Below are 19459 nucleotides of genomic sequence, written 5' to 3' on the forward strand. Positions count from 1 at the left end.
GATGAAGATGAGCCGTACGAGGTAAGGCCTAGTTGAAATGTTATTTTTGCATTGAGCTAGTGTTAGATGTTTATAGTATTTGAATGCATAATGTATTAATGTCTGTCATTAATGTGTGCAGTATGAATCTGGAGATGATGTGGTCGAGGGGAACGTCGAGTCCTTTGGAGAGAAGGAGGTGCTAAAGATCAGGGCCCAAGGACCTGCTAAGTACTACAACTGGAGGTTGGAGAAGTACCGCTGCCCCTACTGTATCCGAGCCCGGGTCTGGGTTACAGGAGCATCTGATGGAACATTGTCGGGCTACATCGATCACCGGTGATGACTACAAGATTAGGGCTCAGCACTCTGCCCTCCTGAAGGTCCTGAGAAACCCTAACATCTAGTCCTACATCATGCTGATCATCAAAAGCTGGAAGCCCTACTCATCATCAGTAGATTTGATGATGTTTTACTTTTGGAAAGCTGCATCTGGGTCTGAACTACTAATATAATGTAATGTATTGTGTGTCTGAACTGGATTTGTTGTGAACTCGCTGGTACCTGTGGGGGTAACGTAGAATGCTATCCATATTTGTGTGGCCTTAACTTTATTGGTGGTGAATGCTTCCTTCATCTTTAGTTGTTATTTCGATGCTGCAATGATCACAAATGGCGCTTCAGTGCAGCTTCAGACATGCTGCAACACTTGTCTATGCTGTAGGCAAGTGCAACATGCTGTGCCCATGTGCCAATCATACCAAATATTCAATCTGGCAATGTTCCAAATTGGCTGTCATCAATTATAGTACATGGGGTTTAGTAAAGTTACTGATAATTGTTCATCCTCACACATTCCATCAATGCATAATTTGAATAAGCAAAAAGATCAAACGTTCCATCATTTGAACATATGTTGCAATAACAGAGCAAATGTTCCATCATCGAAGTGTGAAGGAATTAAAATGTAACTTTAGAAGAGTAATGTAATACTAGTTAAAAATAGTGTGTGCAAAAACAAAGGAATTTGAAACAAGATGTACATTATTTTGTAATAAAGTTATATTACCTAGCCTAGCCATCTTGGAAAACTAGCTTTATAAATAAACAAAATTCAAAAAAAATAAGAGGGCATTAAAAAAATAAACAAATATAAGAGGGCATTAAAAATGAACAAATAAGCGGGCATTATAAATTAAAAAAAATGAAAAAAATAGAAAGAAAATATAAGAGGGCATTAAAAATATCAAAGAAAATATAAGAGGGCATTATAAACAAATATAAGAGGGCATTAGAAATTTCAAGGAAAAATAGAAAATATATATTTGCCCCCTTGAGGTATAGACCGGTGTTTTGAGCAGCCAGTCTAGGGGGCAGTATAAATTCCAAAAAAAATAAAAAAAAATACAAAAACCTTGAAAACCTACCTTTGTTTGTGCAATAGGTCATGTGTGCCAAAATAGAGGTGATTTGGAGGTGGTCGAAAAGATCACCGCATTTCGGAGGGGCCATTTGGTTAACTTAAGCCAGTATTTGAACAAAGGTGATTTTTTTCCACCACCTCCAAATCACCCAAATTTTCTTGTAAATGCTGACCCACATGTGCCAAACATGGGTATCAAAGAAAAGTTGGAAAAAGAATGTTTTACAATGCCCCCTTGAGGTATAGACCGATGTTTTGAGTAGCCAGTCTAGGGGCCAGTATAAATTCCAAAAAAAATCAAAAAATACAAAACCTTAAAAACCTAGATTTGTTTGTGCAATAGGTCATGTGTGCCAAAATAAAGGTGATTTGGAGGTGGTCGAAAAAATCACCGCATTCTGGAGGGGCCATTTGGTCTAACTTAAGCAGTATTTGAACAAAGATGATTTTTTCCACCACCTCCAAATCACTCAAATTTTCTTGTAAATGGTGACCCACATGTGCCAAACATGGCTATCAAAGAAAAGTTGGAAAAGAATGTTTTACAATGCCCCCTTGAGGTATAGATCGATGTTTTGAGCAGCCAGTCTAGGGGGCAGTATAAATTCCAAAAAAAATCAAAAATAATACAAAACCTTGAAAACCTAGCTTTGTTTGTGCAATAGGTCATGTGTGCCGAAATAGAGATGATTTGGAGGTGGTCGAAAAAATCACCGCATTCCGGAGGGGCCATTTGGTGATTTTTTCCACCACCTCCAAGTCACCCAAATTTCCTTGTAAATGGTGGCTCACATGTGCCAAAGAGGTCATGTCTGCAAAAGTTGGGGTCATCTTATGCATGCCCCCACATGCACCATGTACAAGCCGGACCATTCGGGTCTGCCAAGAATTTGTACACCATGGCCTCATTTTTGTAGAAATCCCATTAATAGCCATGTGTGCAAATGAGCATGTGTATAATTTAGTATGTGATTTGAAGAACAGGAGAATATGCCAAAAACACATGGCAATATGCCAAAAATACTAGGTGTTTTGAACGTAGAAACATTAACTTGGCATATATGAAAAAAATGTGCATTGAATGCAAGTGAGCATGTGTATAATTTAGTGTGTGATTTGAAGAACAGGAGAATATGCCAAAAACACATGGCAATATGCCAAAAAAGTGCCCACCTACCAAAGCAGGATAATTCATAACACCACGACCTGCATACGACTAGGAACCCAGCCGTTCATGGGCCAGGATGCAGGCCCGTGGTGCAGAATATCGGTGCTACTAGTAGGCCCCACGGGGCAGAGGGGGACGAGAGTTAGGCAATGTACTGCCTGCATATGGTAGAAGCTTGTGAGGGGAGTCGCAGCCTGGTATATAAACTGGTGCAGCACTCTCTCGCTTGGCGAGGTGGGACTAAACTCCCACCACCCCACGGCTGTGCGCTGCAATGTGCCCTGCGCGGCTCTGCCTTGGGCCCAATTCGGGCGGGCTGGCCCAGGGCAGCCTTACCCGCGGCACGCTGATCTGTGTTTTATAAATTACTTTGTTTTTATAATTCTTAACTCCAAAATTCATTTTCTTGTTTATATTTCTAATATTTAAAATCAAATCTCTTTTTCCTATATTATTTCTAATAGTGTTTACTAAAATTAAAAAAGTGAGCCAAATTTTGTTGCGTTTTATATCATTTCTTTGTTCTCTTTTTTATATTGATAATATTTACGAAATATAAACTAAAATGGTGTGTTTTATTTCACTTCTTCATTCTAATATTTTTTCTCTTCTTTATATTTGAAATATCTTCAAAATGTAAGATAATATGTTGTCTTTTATTTCACTTCTTCATTCTAATAGATCTTATCTTTTTTATATTTGAATTATTTTTTAAATGTAAGATAATATGTTGTCTTTTATTGCACTTATTCATTCAAATTTTTCTTCTGTTTTCTATATTCTCCTATTTTCTTTGTTCTGACGGATATAAATTTAAACAATGTATGATATAACGTTGTCTTTTATTTCACTTTTCATGGTTGACTTTCCTAATTATAAATTTTATTTTCTGTTTCATACTTGAAATATTATTAAATGAATCTAGTTGGGACAATCGCATGTGTGCCTCCACTTGCAGCATGTACTAGAAGCAGGTTTTCCCTCTTGGTCTCACCAATGGATACCAAACTTTATGCACACCCTACGATGAGCATACCAAGCATGCATGGCAACTATCGTTCATTTCGGACACTCAATGTAATTTTTAGGTGTTTTGCATCGAGAAAACCCTATAACAGTGCCCCGACGTGACACAACGTGCGTATTGTGTCCGAATTCGTGCACACCTTGCCTGGGGGACCACATTCTCCATGCCCACGTGCTCCGAAAAGGTTGGGGTCATCTCATGCATGCCTCCACATGAACCATGTACAAGCCGGACCATTCGGGTTTGCCGGAGTGCAAGTTTGAAAGAGGTTTTCCTTGCCGGTCCCACCAAATGATCCCAAACTTTATGCACACCCTACCATGACCATGGCATGCATCTGGGAGGAGAATTCATACACCACGGACTCATTTTGTTGAAATCTCATTAATAGCCATGTGTATTACATGTAAGTGTGCATGTGTAAAATTTATTATGTGATTTGAAGGTCAAAACATTAACTTGGCATATATGCAAAGAGAAAATGTATATTCAATGCAAGTGAGCATGTGTATAATTTAGTTTGTGATTTGAAGATCAAAACACCTGGCAATATGCGAAATACCAACCAGAACAGGATCATTCATACACCACGGCCTGCATAAGACTAGGAACCCAGCGGTTCATGGGCCAGGATGCAGGCCCGTGGTGCAGAATAACTCTGCTGCTAGTAGGCCCAACTGGGCAGATGTTAGTAGAGTTAGGCAATGTACTGCCTGCATATGATAGGAGCTTGGGAGGGGAGTCGCAGCCGGGTATATAAACCGGTGCGACGCTCTCTCGCTTGGCGAGGTGGGACTAAACTCCCACCACCCCATGGCAGTGCGTTGCGCTGCGCCCTACGCGGCTTTGCCTTGGGCCCAATTCGGGCGGGCTGGCCCAGGGCAGCCTTACCCGCGGCGCACTGATTTGGCCCAGGGCAGCCTTGGGCCCAATTCTAATATTTCTTATCTTTATTATATTTAAAATATTTTTAGTTTGTAAGATAAAATGTTCTGTTTTATTTCACTTCTTCATTCTAATTTTTGTTCTCTTCTTTATATTTGAAATATTTTCTAAATGTAAGATAATATGTTGTCTTTTATTTCACTTCTACATTCTAATAGATCTTATCTTTTTTATATTTGAAATATTTTCTAAATGTAAGATAATATGTTGTCTATTATTTCACTTCTACATTCTAATATATCTTATCTTTTTTATATTTGAATTATTTTTTAAATGTAAGATAATATGTTGTCTTTTATTGCACTTATTCATTCAAATTTTTCTTCTGTTTTCTATATTATCCTCTTTTCTTTGTTCTGACGGTTATAAATTTAAACAATGTATGATATAATGTTGTCTTTTATTTCACTTTTCATGGTTGTCTTTTTCAATTATAAATTTTCTTTTCTGTTTCATACTTGAAATATTATTAAATCAAATGTAGTTGGGACAATCGCATGCATGCCTCCACATGCACCATGTACTAGAAGCAGGTTTACCTTCCCGGTCCAACCGAATGATCCCAAACTTTATGCATACCCAAGGATGATCATGGCATGCATGCATGACAAGTATCGTTCATTGCTGACAGTCGATTTTCTAGGGTTTTTCCAGCGACAAAACCCTACAACATTGGCCCCACATGACGCAACGGGCGTTTTGTGTCCGAGTTTGTGCACACCTTGCCTGGGGGACCACATTGGCCATGCCCACATGGTCACAAAAGTTGGGGTCATCTCATGCATGCCTCCACATGCACCATGTACAAGTAGGACCATTCGGGTCTGCCGGAGGGCAGGTCTGAAAGTGGTTTACCTTCCCGGTCCTACCGAATGATCCCAAACTTTATGCATACCCTTGGATGATCATGGCATGCATGCATGACAAGTATCGTTCATTTCGGACACTTGATGCATTTTCTAGGGTTTATCCGGCGACAAAACCCTACAACACTGCCCCCACGTGACGCAACGTGCGTTTTGTGTCTGAATTTGTGCACACCTTGCCTGGGGGACCACATTGGCCATGCCCACATGGTCACAAAAGTTGGGGTCATCTCATGCATGCCTCCACATGCACCATGTAGAAGCAGGACCATTCGGGTCTGCCGGAGGGCAGGTCTGAAAGCAGGACCATTCAGGACCATTCGGGTCCCACCAATTAACAAGTCATAAATAGGACAACATTTAATCATACATATTTGATATGAATTTGAAAAATATGAGAAGAAGTGGTATGGAATTATGAAACATGAAAAAACAATTAGGAATAAGAAGGAGAAAACATAAATAACAGGAAAACCAAATTAAAAGGGAAAGAGGAACAGTACATTTGAATATATAATATTGCAGAAATGATAGAGATACTATAAATATTGTTGAACATATACAAGTATACAATAAATAATAGGTGTCATAAATATTTTTTATTGAGGGAATAAACAATGACATTAATTTTGAGGAAAAAACAATGTAGAGGTAGGTGGGCCGGCCCAGACCGCAAATAACTGTCGAATCCATATTGTGGGGGCCCACCACGCTGCGCTTTCCATGCACGTCGATCACATGCACGTCGATCACGGGAGTAGTTGCCGTTCTGTTACACAATTCCGGGATCGTGCTAATCCATATGTTCCTAATCCCTACGATTGAGGAGCAGTTCTGCCTCGATTCAACGGAGGAAAATATAGATTGCGAGATTGGCCACAGGGAAGTTACGACGACCTAGGAGACGGCCTCATATATAATCTCAACCTCCTCGCACATGTCGTCGTCTAGATCGCCTCCTGCCGGCGAGTCGTCGACAGCTCCGTCCGCCGCATCCCACATGCCACAAAAAACCCGAGAAGGTCATGATCGTTCGCACGTGCTGGCCGCCCTCGACGAACTACGTCGACAACGCACCGCCGACTTCTTTCATCTTCGTCGACCGATCAAGTAAGTTGTCCTCCTTACCTCGCGCCTTCATAGCAAGCTAGTTCCTCCGTCTTGTTGCTTTCATGGACTTAGGTTCACCACATAGTTTCAACTAGCTAGTATCATCTCGACTAGATGTGCTCTAACCAGAAGGCGTACATGAACTAAATCTTTCATTTCAGGGTAGAATAGAGAAAAGCAATTCTCCCATGCATGGGAGGTACCGTGCATGGAAGAGCCGTTGATTTTTCTTGAAGATCCAATGCATATTTGTGTTTATGACAACGTGAACTTTAAAATGAGACCACTTTTGAATTTATTTTAACAAGTTTGAAGATTCATGTTCTAAAACATGGTGAAACACTGTAAAATTAAGAAGAGTCCATTTCATACACATCGGCAGACAATGTAACATTATGATACACAATGGAACACGGCGAGCCATGGTGTTAGTTAGATTTTTTTTTTCTTTACGAAATAGAATGCAACATTATTAAAACAAATTGCATGGAACTAAAACAATTATACAAAACAAGTTTGAAGCATGGTTATTTAGTTGTCTAAAAACTAATTTTCCAATATATATTCAATATTAGTCTTGTTTTAAAGATCTTGTCGAAAAAAACAGTTATACAAATAGAATGTAAATCAAACTTTCACTTCGAAAAAAACAATTGTAGTTACTTTTTTATTGCCTCATATCAGCACACACTTGGGTGCATGTTGCTCTATACATGCTGTTAGTTTTATATTTGCATTAGTGTTATTTTTGCATTTTTGTTTGCTGCTGCCAGAAAGTTTTATATTTTTGCATGTCTATTGTTATTTTTGCATTTGTGTTGGAAAATGTAACAAAGTTTTATATTTTCTTTTTATAGGATGGACGAGCTGAATGGAGAAATAGTGTGCGCCGTTGAAAAATGGTGCAAGCTTGTTGCCGCTCTATATATCGAGCGGTCAACGCGCTAGAGTGGCTGATACAACATTGCGCAGCATGCTGCAGATACCATCTATTAAGATACGTACCCTTCTGATTAGGTATATGATTGAGAATTTTGATGCCAGCAAGTCCAGATTCATTATACAAGAGCAGGTTGGGGAGGTGACTCTCGGTGCGGTCGACGTTGAGTGCATCTTTAACCTCGAGAACCAAGGACTCTCCGTTTCGGACATTCTGATTGAAGAAGGAGAGGACATGAAGGAGCAGGTGCCGCCACAATTTCTCAGTAAGACATCAGAAAACATAGTGATAGATAATCTCATTGAGGACATAATTCAAAGTAAAGCCACCGGCGACGATTTTCTTCGGAAATTAGTCCTTGTCCTGTTAGGAACAATTATTGTTCCCATGTCGAGCAAGATTGTGCCAAAGCAGTACTACGCTTTGGTCCATGATGTGAAACGTATTTCAAAGATTAACTGGAATGCCTTCACCCTGCGTGTTCTACTCAATTGCCTTCGCATAGTCAAGAAAGGCAAACACCTACGCCAATGGCCGAAAGGCAATTTGGCTCTGTTGCTGGTACACAAATGAGGCCTGTTGCATAATGTCAATTATTATATCATTGCAATTCTATGTGATGTATTGAACTAACTCTAAATCCTTATATATTTTTGTAGTACTTGTACTGGGAGAAGGTGCAACCTGTCGAAGGCGATTGCGCCTATAATCCCAACTTGTCCATACAACCTCTTATGAGGAACTGGACCGAAGGTGCAGCCACTAGGAGAGATCGGTTCGACTATGACAATGGGCGCGGCCATGGTAACGTCAAGGTAAGTCATTGTGTTCTGTCTTTCTTAAATGTTTTGTAACTAAATAATATTTATTTTTAATTCATCACATGTACTTCAATATCGCATGCAGATCGAAAATAATATCACCCAAGAGTATAGGGCGCAGGAGCCCAAAATCCCATGTAATGTGCCTGCCATGAAGCCAAAAACCAAACCTGCAAATGGAAACGCAAAGAAGTCGACGACAGCTCCAATGTCGGAAGATTTGATGGAGCTTCTTATGAAGCGGTGCATGGACTTCATACACACCCAGATGAGGCAAATCCCTGATCAAGTTGTTGAGGTGTCACACCATAGCATAATAGTTTACAGTTTGTTCCCTGTTTTAAACCATGCAAGCATTCTTAACTTTATATATCTATTGCAGAGGTTGTTGGAGAAGATGAACAAATCAGGTGTCATGTACAAGCCGGCTGCTGCCGTGCCATCCGTGGACAATGATGTGGATCAAGAAGTGGATTCGTTCGAGAACGGTCCATATGAAAAGAAGGAATTCGTGTACAAGGATGACATAGACTCACACGGAGAGCCTGTCATTGACATGACGCAGCCTGATGAAGAAACCGTACCTGAGGTACTATGTATATATATTTCTGTCTATAATTTTCCCCTTCAATTTTTTTACGGGCTGAAATGTTCACACCATTTTGTTTGCCAAACAGAAAACCCCAGCAAAGATGAATGGACACAAGGAAGCTTCACTTATTAAGCGTAATGATGAATGTGGCGCTACACCCGAAAACCCTTGGGTCGTTGGTAATTCTACACAAGCACCTTCATCGGACATAGACATTTGTCCATCTTCTGTCAGCAAGTTAATGGCTAAGGCGAATGGAAAAAAGGGTGCAACAGTCGATAAGGATAAGGAAGTTATGTCCGGTAAGCGGAAGTGGACCGTTCCCAACAAATTTGAATCCCCCTACGCACTTGACAAGCCCAGCAGGCGTACCAACCATGGTCAGAAACCCTCCGGTACCCGTTCTGCTAGTAGAGGTATCGTAACTAACTTTCTTGGTTTGTTGTATACTACGAATGCATATGATCACCATTGTTGACGTTCATATTATTTCATGCAACTCTCTTTTCTGAAATTGATGAGCCGGAGGGTGTGACAGATGAGTTGACGCCGGAAATAATTGATGCAGTTGTTTCATTTGTCGAGTTAGCTGCTAGCACCGACAAGAATAATGGGAAGAAAGTTTACTACAGTGAAGGGCATGGCATATCTCTGACTTCCAAAAGGATTCGACCAATACTAACTCATAGATGGCTCTCAGATGATGTAAGTACTAATTGCATGTTTTGTTATTTAAATTGTCAATAATCTATGTCTCAACTTTCAACATGTAATTAATGCCCTGATATTCTATGAAGGTTATTGATGCTTATATGGGACATTTGGAGCTGCGCGTTGGTCATGATCATTACCTCTGTCCAGCGTGGAGGTCCAAATTCCTTGTAGATCGTGCTATCGCACGAGACGATCCATTGCCGTCGAGCTACAACTTGGACAGTGCTCTGTCCAAAGCTGGAGCAGTTAATAGAGTCACGGAAGAGTATATTGTGCGTGATAAGGTATGTTATGTTTGTAATTCTTCACTTCAGGACATTTCATCTAGTATTACGTTTGATCCTTAATTGGTTTTTGCACTGTAGACGTATATCGCGTTGAATATCGAAAATACCCACTGGATGACCGTGGTCATGCACTTGATCAAGCAAGAATTCCAAGTTCTCGATTCACTCTATCCTCTGGACCTGACAGAAAAGACTGTGAAAGCACTGGTAATATAACCAACTTTTGCACCATTGGTCTTACATGTTGTTTATGATTCTTCTTTAACACTATCCTCTTTATAGCGAATGGCTATAGCAAACGATATGCTCCAAGCAAATCTTATTACACCAGGGAAATATCCGGACGTTAGTAAGTGGCCTATCAAGGAGTATGACATGCCCCAGCAAGAGGATGGGTGAGTTAGTAGGACATCATGCACATTCAAACAACAATACACATGTTCGTATTGCCCACCGCTAATGTTTGCATATATACCAGGAACTCGTGTGGCCTTTTTGTCATAGAATGTCTAGAGCATTGGGACGGGGACCGAATGACCCACGATTTTTCACAGGTATGCTGTTATTTACGTTTGTAGAGTAGCTACTAAGGTCGTGTACAAAATTCGGTTCATGTAACCTGTATGTCATTTTTTGCAGGCCACCGTTGACGCAAGGAAAATACATTTCATCTCCGAGTTGATTATGTCACCTTCGAACACGATGGAGTGTGTGAAGAACAAAATTCACGAAATCGCAAGGAAAAGGCGCGCCTGAAGAATTCATGCGGCATGCAAGAGTCAAGTTTTAGTCCTTTGGATTTCGTCCGGTCGAAGGTTTCGACGGCATGATTATCTTACGGTTTCTATCATTTTTATGTAATAAACAGGGCATCTCGAATATTGTGACACATACATGTGTATGTGTCTGTCAAAAAATAGGCTCGTACTAGACAATTCGGTCATACAATTCGCTCGGAGAAGACAATTTGGTCGTACCAATAAAGTTTTGGCTTCAACTATCAATTGTTCTTGCTTAATATTTTTCTCGTTCTCCAATTGTTTATAATTGTATTTATCACATTCATAGTATTCGCATTCTATTTTTCTCTTCAACTGCTCTCCGATGTTTCATATTAAAATTTTCACATTCTTATGAAAAGTAGTCATTATCTTAGCTATCTGCATGTCATCATCTTGCATAACCTCCTAGTAATTCCGCCTCATCACATGATTATGAAAAGTAGTCATGTTAGCTATGTAAATATATCGAGGCAAAACGTATTACACAGATGAAAATTAGTCATGTCAGCTCGTTGGCTCTATCGCGTGTTATCCGGCATCATGTTTTTCTATTTTGTTTCACAAGCCCGTCGTTTTTTATTGTACATATAATTAACTTCTGGGACGTGATTAATAGAGAGACGGAACGATGAGTGAGCCCAGCCAGAATTTCAGGTGCGGTTGTAAATTACACGTGCATGCATGGCTGGGTTAGTTGCATTATCAAAGGACTAGTGGGGCCATCATTTGAATACATGGAAACAACGACTGTGGTTGATTTGGCAACGAGTGGTTCTCCTTTTCTCGTTTCCCTTTCAAATCCCTTTCCCTCTCTCTCCATTTGCGCCTCCAAATCTCCACGCCAAAAGCATGACAGCGAACCGGGCGTCGGGCGGCGGTGGCTGCGGCAAGAAGAGAGGTGGCGTCCGCGAGTTAGGTCGAACCCTGGGTCCTGGAAGCAGGTGGGGCGGATTGAGTGGAACAGGAGGCAGCGGAGGCGGATCGACTGGAAGAAGGGAGGGGGTTTTCGTGGGCGGCGGAGGGCCGGGAGAACCGACGGCTAGGGTTTCTTCAGTGCTACACTTTGGTGGCAAAAAGGTAAATTCGTTACCGTTGTTCTTTACATCCCAGCATTCTCGCCCACAAATCATGACCTGTGGCCCTTACAAGCTCCATCTATTTGGTCATCAGGAAACTCCGGGTGGCCGTGTGTGCATAAATGCAGACATTTTTGACAGCGCATTAGTGGGTTGTGTGTTTGAGGTAAGTGTACTGAGCATGATCTTCAAACTATTACTGCTACTGCGGTCAAGCTGCAAAAAATTTCAGTGTTTAACGCTTTCAGTGACAAGTTCAATTATAAATTGACTTGAATTGCTCATGATTTATTTAGGATGATGTCACTTCTGAGTATGTTGAATGGGTTGATGGGGAGTGGGATAGCAAAGCAAAGTCATCATTAAGTATCTAGCCATGAAGAACAAGAAACTGGAGACTAAGATTACAGAATGTGAAGCTGAAATTAAAAGGAATGAGAAAGAAAAGAGGGCAATGGTTAAGATGCACAAGGAAATAGTGCTCTATAGGGATAGGATTTTAGGATTTGGAGGTCTTCTGTATCTTGGCCTGGTTGCCACTATGATTGATGTCATAGTTACCAAGAGATTGTTCATAAAGTTATTGACATCATTGTAGCTGACATGATGAAATCCTGATGAATTATTTGCTATTCAGTTTATGGGCAAAGTGTAATAGACATTGCAGCAGAAATAACATGGGGCCATCATGATTGGTAGACAATGCACTTTTGGCATGTTCTACATTTGGCAGACTCTGCACTTCTGTCGTGTTCTATATTTAGTAAGTGATGCACATGGCACATCACATAGCAACACTACTGATTTGTGCAGCAGCCCACTTCATTGTCTTGTTGCAACATAGGAGCAACATCTAGTAGCACCTACACCTTTGATTCAACACTGAAGCAAAACAACAGTACATATCGAAATTTAACTGAACTTCACACTTAGGGTAGGCAGTAGATATTCAGTTCTTTAGCCACAAAGAACCCGACCAAACCGTACCGATTCCGTAACTTATATAATTACCTGGAGAAAAGCACACCTAACCAACATCGAGCCCAAATTTTTTTGATCAAAGAAGGGCTTGCCCCTTCCGATTTTCATTACTGAAAACCACCAAAGTTCACAACCAAGTTCAATCTAAAAAGAGAAGGACTAAAACGCTACCAGCATGACATCGCAACATCCCGGAAGGCCAACACAGGCCAGCCAAACCGCACAATGACCCAAACAAGTTCACAAGCGACGACACAATCCACCCTACATCGATCATTATTACATCAAAAGCAAAGCATGGAGCTGAAGGATCCTAGTAGCAACTAGGAGAAGAGCAAACTTATATGCTGAAACATATAATAGCATACCTAAGGTAACCAGCAGCTTCCTCCTCCTTCAGCAACTGTGCCCATCTTCACTTCTTCAGAAATTTGAGGCGGCGTGAGCGGCGCACCACACACGGAGAAGCCTTCTTCTTGACCGCCGTCCTGTTCGACATCTGCGCCACCGGATCCTGAGCCACCTGATCCTGAGCCACCTCCTCTTCTTCCGCCTTCACAATGTCAGGGTGCAGGGGAAGGAGCTCGACGTCTATGGGCATTGTTTTGCCACCCTCGACGGCGACCGACGCTACCATCTGCACGGTGTCCTCCTCGCCCTCCTCAGGGTCATCAGGGATGAGTAGTACCTCGTCCACGTCGTCCTCCATGATGTCAGAGCCCAACGGCAGGACTGGCTTCGGCCCGTGGCGGACCTGGTAGTCTGGGCTCACGGGCACAGGGATAGCGAGCTCGACATCGACGCGCTCCGCCCTCGATGCGACGCGTCCTGGATCTAGCCGCAGCGTCATGGTGGTGGAGCGGCACATCCACCACCTTGCACGCTGAACAGGGGAGTCGCTCAGCGTGGCCTCTCGCATTGCCCAGACGAGGAGGAGAGCCGGCGGGACGTCGCAGCCGTAGGGTAAGGCGCGCTTCTTCTCGGCGTCGGTGAGGACTTTGACGAGGCCACGCGCGTGGTTGACCAACATCTCCGTGCTGGGGAACCAGCCGCACACCTCTGCCAACTGGGCGCGCCACCCCTCGTCATCGTCGGCGAGCTTCATCATCGCTCTCTGCCAGCCGAGGCTTTTCTCCATTGAGGTGGCTGCAGCGGTCGCCGGCGGGGGTTTTCTCGATCTACTGTAGGTGGGGATAAGGGGAGTTTGAACCGGCGCGCGAGGTAGGTGGGTGAATGTGTGGTGGGGAGTGGTAAGTTAGGTGATTTAATGGCAGTTAGGACGTGGGGAGGGGAAATGTACAATATTCTTTCTAATTTATAGCTAATTTTTTTAGGTCGGATTTTGTTGTTTATTTAGAGATGTAAAAATTTGACACTCCCACTAAACAAAGTGCCGATCGAGTTGCTACAACTGGATGATGCCCCGCGCGTTGCTGCGGGAACCGTGTTAAAACCAGTCCATAAATTAGTGCTTAAAACCAATGAAATTAAATGTAAGAGTTTTACATGTTAAAAATGATAAAACTTAAAAGAAGTGTGTGTGGCAAAATGTTGTATAAAAGAGAAAAAAAATCCCCACAAATAGAAGACATGATTGATGAAGTGGCGTTGTTTGAGTTGATAGGTTAATGCAAAAAATGCATGCATGCGTTGGGAAAAAAAGACATGCATGACCAATGAGGTGGCATAATTTACATTAATGCAAAAAGTAACTTATGAGCACATGCATGATTCCTTGATGCCACACAATTTTGATCGGAATGTTGTAAATAATTGAGGTGATGTGGAAGCACGCATGTGTAGACAAATCTAGTAGTGGGGGCTAGCTATTTAGGTATAGAAGATATATATAGGATCCAAACACGATGTTAAACGTCAAACTAAAATTGATGCCATAATGTGAAAAGGATATACTGCCCTGTTCACTCGATTCATCCATAAAAAATTGAAGCAAGTGTTCTACACTTCTTCCTTCTCCACTGTTCTGCACATCATAGAAGACAAGATAAGTTAATTAATGATAAATTTTTCAATAATCCAGAATGCATACAAACACTTACTTCTGATTTAGTTTACATTTCTTGCTATGTTTAGTGTGTCCTAGCAATTTGCAAGCGCCGCACCGGGTTTTCAACTCTTCAAAAGAGAGTGGTCTACCATTTTTTGAGACAGGGCGGTTCTCATCTACCTTTGTTGCACCTTTGCTGGACACTTTCATAGGATCTTTAACTGCGACCATGTTGCCTTCACCATCGTCTACATATTCAACTACACACTTACGGAAGTCATTTATATTGTTGCTCAAATTTCCCTGTAGCAGATCATACTCATGACTCTTAGCTATCACAGCCTTCAAACTATCCTGTAACTGATCCCACAAAGCTGGGTGTTTGCATGCCGCATGCATAGCTTCTGACGCTAACACACTGACCTGGCTATATTTCATTCTTTCCTCTGCCCCAGTCCAACCATATCCCAACAGATCGCTTGTGCGCCTCGCGGGCAGTCCCAACCTTGCTTGTTTCGTGAACCGAAGAAGAACTAAACACTTTGATATTTCAGATATGTTCAAGTACTTCAGTACGTGGAATATGTGTTTGCAAGGTAGACCCTTTCGAATCATTCTTCTGCAGCTGCACCGTATAGGTTCTTTGGAATTTACTGCTGTATACTCCACCCAAAAACGGCTATTCCGGTTATTCTTCTAGGCCACGATGTACTGCTGTGATCCGTCTCCCAGCTTAATTTCTACAATCTCCATGCCATCAATTTTTCTAAGATCATCTTGCAACATATAGAAGTTTGCTGGAGTGAAGACGTGAGAAGCAGCTATCTCAAGTTCCCTCGAGCTAGTAACTGGCACCGTTAAACTCTGTGAGGCCGTGTAATCATCTCGCGCCTCGTTTTCACGGATACGTACAACGGCGTTCTCATAATGCAAAATCATATCCACCAGGGTCATTTCACCGTCTAGGTGGAGGTGAAGGCATGAGTTTAGGCTTTCACTCCGCTGGTTGCTTTTCATGCCAAGCCAAAACCCCTCTGTCAGATAAGCTGCGGCCCACAGTCTCCTCTTCTTATACATCCGTCTCAACCATGTTACTGTTTTTTCCGACTGCCATCTTTTGGTAAACGCGTGCCATCTCTCCTCAAACGTGGTCGTGGACGTGCTGTGGTACAGAAGGGTTCGGAACTCCTTCAAGGACTTGGGACTGAGGTGAATCTTCATATTTTTTCTATATGCCACGTACATATACGGTGCCACACGTCTGGCAAGACTTCGTGAATTGCCTTGATCATCGCAGTGTCGGCGTCTGTGATTACACTCTTCGGCATCTTTTGACACATGGACCTCAAAAAAGTCAGCAACAGCCACACGTATGTCTGTTCGGTCTTGTCCGAAACTATGGCACAACCAAAAACAGTGGTCTTCCGGTGATTGTTAAGACCAACAAAAGGTATAAATGGCATACCATAGCGGTTCATCTTGTACGTGCTGTCAAATACAAGCACGTCACCAAAGTCCTCATAGTCATGACGAGACTGGGAGTCACACTAGAACATCCTATTCAAGTGTCCTTCCTTATCTAGCATGTACTCGAAAAAGAAGCTAGGATCCCTCTGTTTCCTACTGGCCATGATGCCTATGGCTATGGCAGCATCACCTTTTGAAAGCAGCTTCCTCTTCTCCCTGGCGCAAAGGTTGTATATTTCACGCCTGGTAAAACCAACACCGCCATACCATACATGTTTGCTGATGAGGGAATCCATCATGTCGTGAATTCTAATCCCTGCAGCTCCCATGGACATTATCTCATGCTTCTGAAACTCTTTGATTTTTCTGTGGGACCAAAGAAAAGGTACCTCGTCCGGTCCTTCCAACATATGGCTATGCTTGTCCTCAAAACTTGCAACATACCAAACCCCACGCTTTTGGTCAAGCTTGACAGTCAGGTGTGCTTCGCAAAAGCAGCGTGTCTCGGCTCTGAGCCGACGGCTGTGCCCTTCCTCGGTTAGCAACTTGCTGTCACGTTTCCCTTGTCTGGAACAAACAAACTTCCTATAACGCATAAGATGTGCCTCGGTTTTGGTATACCTGACCTTATTCTTCCTAATGCTGAAACCATTAGCTCTAGCATAGCTGTTGTAGAAATCATACACAGCATCGTGAGTCATAAAAGTCATGTCCATTATCTGCATGAACATATCCCTCTTATCATCTGCATTGGCAGTATCTTGGACATTCATTACCCCACCATCTTCTATCACCTACACAATCAAAACATAGCCATGAAAACTGTTTTGTACGGTTTAACATTACTTTCATAGAACATTGATTACACAAATACCTCACTCATGGTGACCGACGACTGTGAATCCCGAGAATCAGGTGCATCTGATGATTCGTCGTTAAGGCCTGTCTCCGCGTTGGATTCACCGTAATAGTCGTACGCATTATGACATTCAGAAATGAACTGAAAAATACAACACAAATACATAATTACTTATCATATAATATTCCAGAATGAATTCAATTTTCATGCCAATAAATTTTTTCACTTACGTACCTGACTAATGTAATCTTCATTTGAGATCTCCGAATTGTTTTCCTGACCATCATCATGCTCATCCATCTACAAATTTTCAACACAAAAAATATAATGTTGTAGGATGGCACCAAAAAATTACAGCATGGTAATGCCACTCACATTAAAATCTTCCCATTCATTTCCATTCTCTACCTGATTTCCAAGATCTGAATTTTCATCATCTGACCAATCTTCTATCCAGTCTTTCATCAGTTCTCCAAACTCCATGTCTACCATCATATCAGTTAACTCCTCGTCCGCCATTCCCTACAACAAATGATGAAAACATTATCGATGATGAAATATCAACACATAGCTCACGATCAAGGATGTTATGTAAACAACCCCAACCGAGGCCGTTCAGATCTGCCAAACCAAGTCAGGAAGATGGCCACGACACCCGTCGTGATCACTTTCAATCGCGAGGAGCAGCACTACAAAACCTAGCTAGATCTGTGATTACATCTGCCGCCGGATACCTAGATTAGCCACCACATCAAATAATGATAGTCCTGGTGGACACAGCCGACGGCAACAGACGCTACGTGAACCCTACACTGAAGAAACTCATATCACGAGGAGCAGCACTACTGGAACAAGATCCACGATTGCATGCGCCGCCGGGTAGGTAGGTTTCCCTCCCCGCTAGGTTAACCACTATCTCTAACGGCGGCAGTTCGTTCGATGTTGCCGCGAGCGAGACTAGAGGGGTGCGGGGGGATGCATGATGCGGTACCTGTGAGCGCTGGAGATTCACGATGTTGCCGCGCCCGCTGTCCGTCGAGATCGCCGGTGACGAGATCGCCGGCGACGAGATAGTCCTGCGCGCGCCGCTGGAGATCTACCGCGTGAATTATGGAGCTGCGTGAATGCTCGCGAGATTGATGGAGCTGCGTGAATGATTGGATCCGGTAGGTCCTACATGATCGTGGGGTCGTGTGATGTTTTTTTTTCGGACCAGATACTATACGTATACGGTCTGGGCTATACAGGGCTTGGCAGGGCTAGACAGGGCTTGGATCTAGGCTTCGGCGGGCCAGAAAAAAAACAAACTCGTGAGGACAAAAATACCCCTCCGAAATTAGGTAAGGGGAGCACCGGAGCAGGCCTCGACTACCGGATGGTGCTCAGCAGATCCAACTGGTACGTACGTACGCACTATTTTTCCTCCTACATTGCTGGACACGTGTGGTGCGAAGGAAGGAGACGTTACATCCTGGACACGTGTGTTACACTCGATTTTCATCCTTGATTTTCCTTTAGACTCTCGTCTCGAACTTGTGGGTAGGAACGTTGCCATCAGCCGAGTGGTGTCACTAAACAGACGGTAGAGGAAGAACGGAAGACGTAATTTTGAACTATTTTCGTCGATCATTGATTTTCTTTAGATTAGATTCCCGCTAGGAACGTTGAGGAAGAAAGACATCATAAATAAATAAGCCCATGATGTGTGTGTCGCGAGCAGTGATAGAACTATTTTGTGTCCAAGTGTTGCTCCACTTGTGCACGCGTTTCAAGTCCAACGGAAGAAACCGAATTTAACCCCGGAGGGGAACTTTTGGTCTATGAGCCCTATGGAAAAATATATTTAGTAATTAAATAAACTTGACCTTCCATTGCACAGGCAAAAAAGTTTCAAAAAAGAAAAAAAATTCTTGTTGACTTCTTTTCAAAAAAGACAAAAATTTCGGTCAAAATAGTGTGAATAGTGACCTATAATAGAAAATAAATTTTCTTTATTTTGCCCTGAAGTCAACGCTTGTTTTCTATACGTGAAAATTTATATACTAGTGGAAAAGAAAGTGGAGCTTATTGTGAAAAAAACTTCCAAACTTTTCTGAGTTTTATTTTAATTATTAAACTTTTTTCCATATAAGGTGTATATACACCTAGGAACCAAAGGGCATTTCCTAATTTAACCCTCTATATCTTCATCTGCACTCAGTGCCTCACAAAAAAAAATACGGAGATTACACAAAAAAGACGCCTTCCTTCTGAAATTGGACGGTCACAAGCAAGCACATATTTTGAACAGTTTAGTAATTTTAAGTTTTGACTTACTGCTACTAATATTGTCAGAAATTTTAAACACAAGGAAGCACAGAACATAACTCACGCACTCACTTATTGTCACGTCTCTCTCTCTCTCTCTCTCTCTC

General features: G+C 42.2%; 1 protein-coding gene across 1 annotated transcript in view; it reads right to left on the minus strand.

Annotated features, from left to right (window-relative positions):
* Positions 1 to 17564, minus strand: part of LOC119368868 — a gene marked incomplete at its 3' end in the record, with an annotated part of 36024 nt that extends 18460 nt beyond the window's left edge. The window contains exons 1-4 of the mRNA XM_037634001.1: positions 17421 to 17564; positions 17280 to 17345; positions 17061 to 17186; positions 16576 to 16980 (exon numbers count right to left, since the gene is read on the minus strand). Of these exons, the coding sequence (XP_037489898.1) occupies positions 16576 to 16980; positions 17061 to 17186; positions 17280 to 17345; positions 17421 to 17564 (741 nt within the window). The remainder of the gene's footprint in view (positions 1 to 16575; positions 16981 to 17060; positions 17187 to 17279; positions 17346 to 17420) is intronic.
* Between the last annotated feature and the right edge of the window lie 1895 nt (positions 17565 to 19459).

This window comes from Triticum dicoccoides, chromosome 2B, assembly GCF_002162155.2.
Source record: "Triticum dicoccoides isolate Atlit2015 ecotype Zavitan chromosome 2B, WEW_v2.0, whole genome shotgun sequence".
NCBI lineage: Eukaryota > Viridiplantae > Streptophyta > Magnoliopsida > Poales > Poaceae > Triticum > Triticum dicoccoides.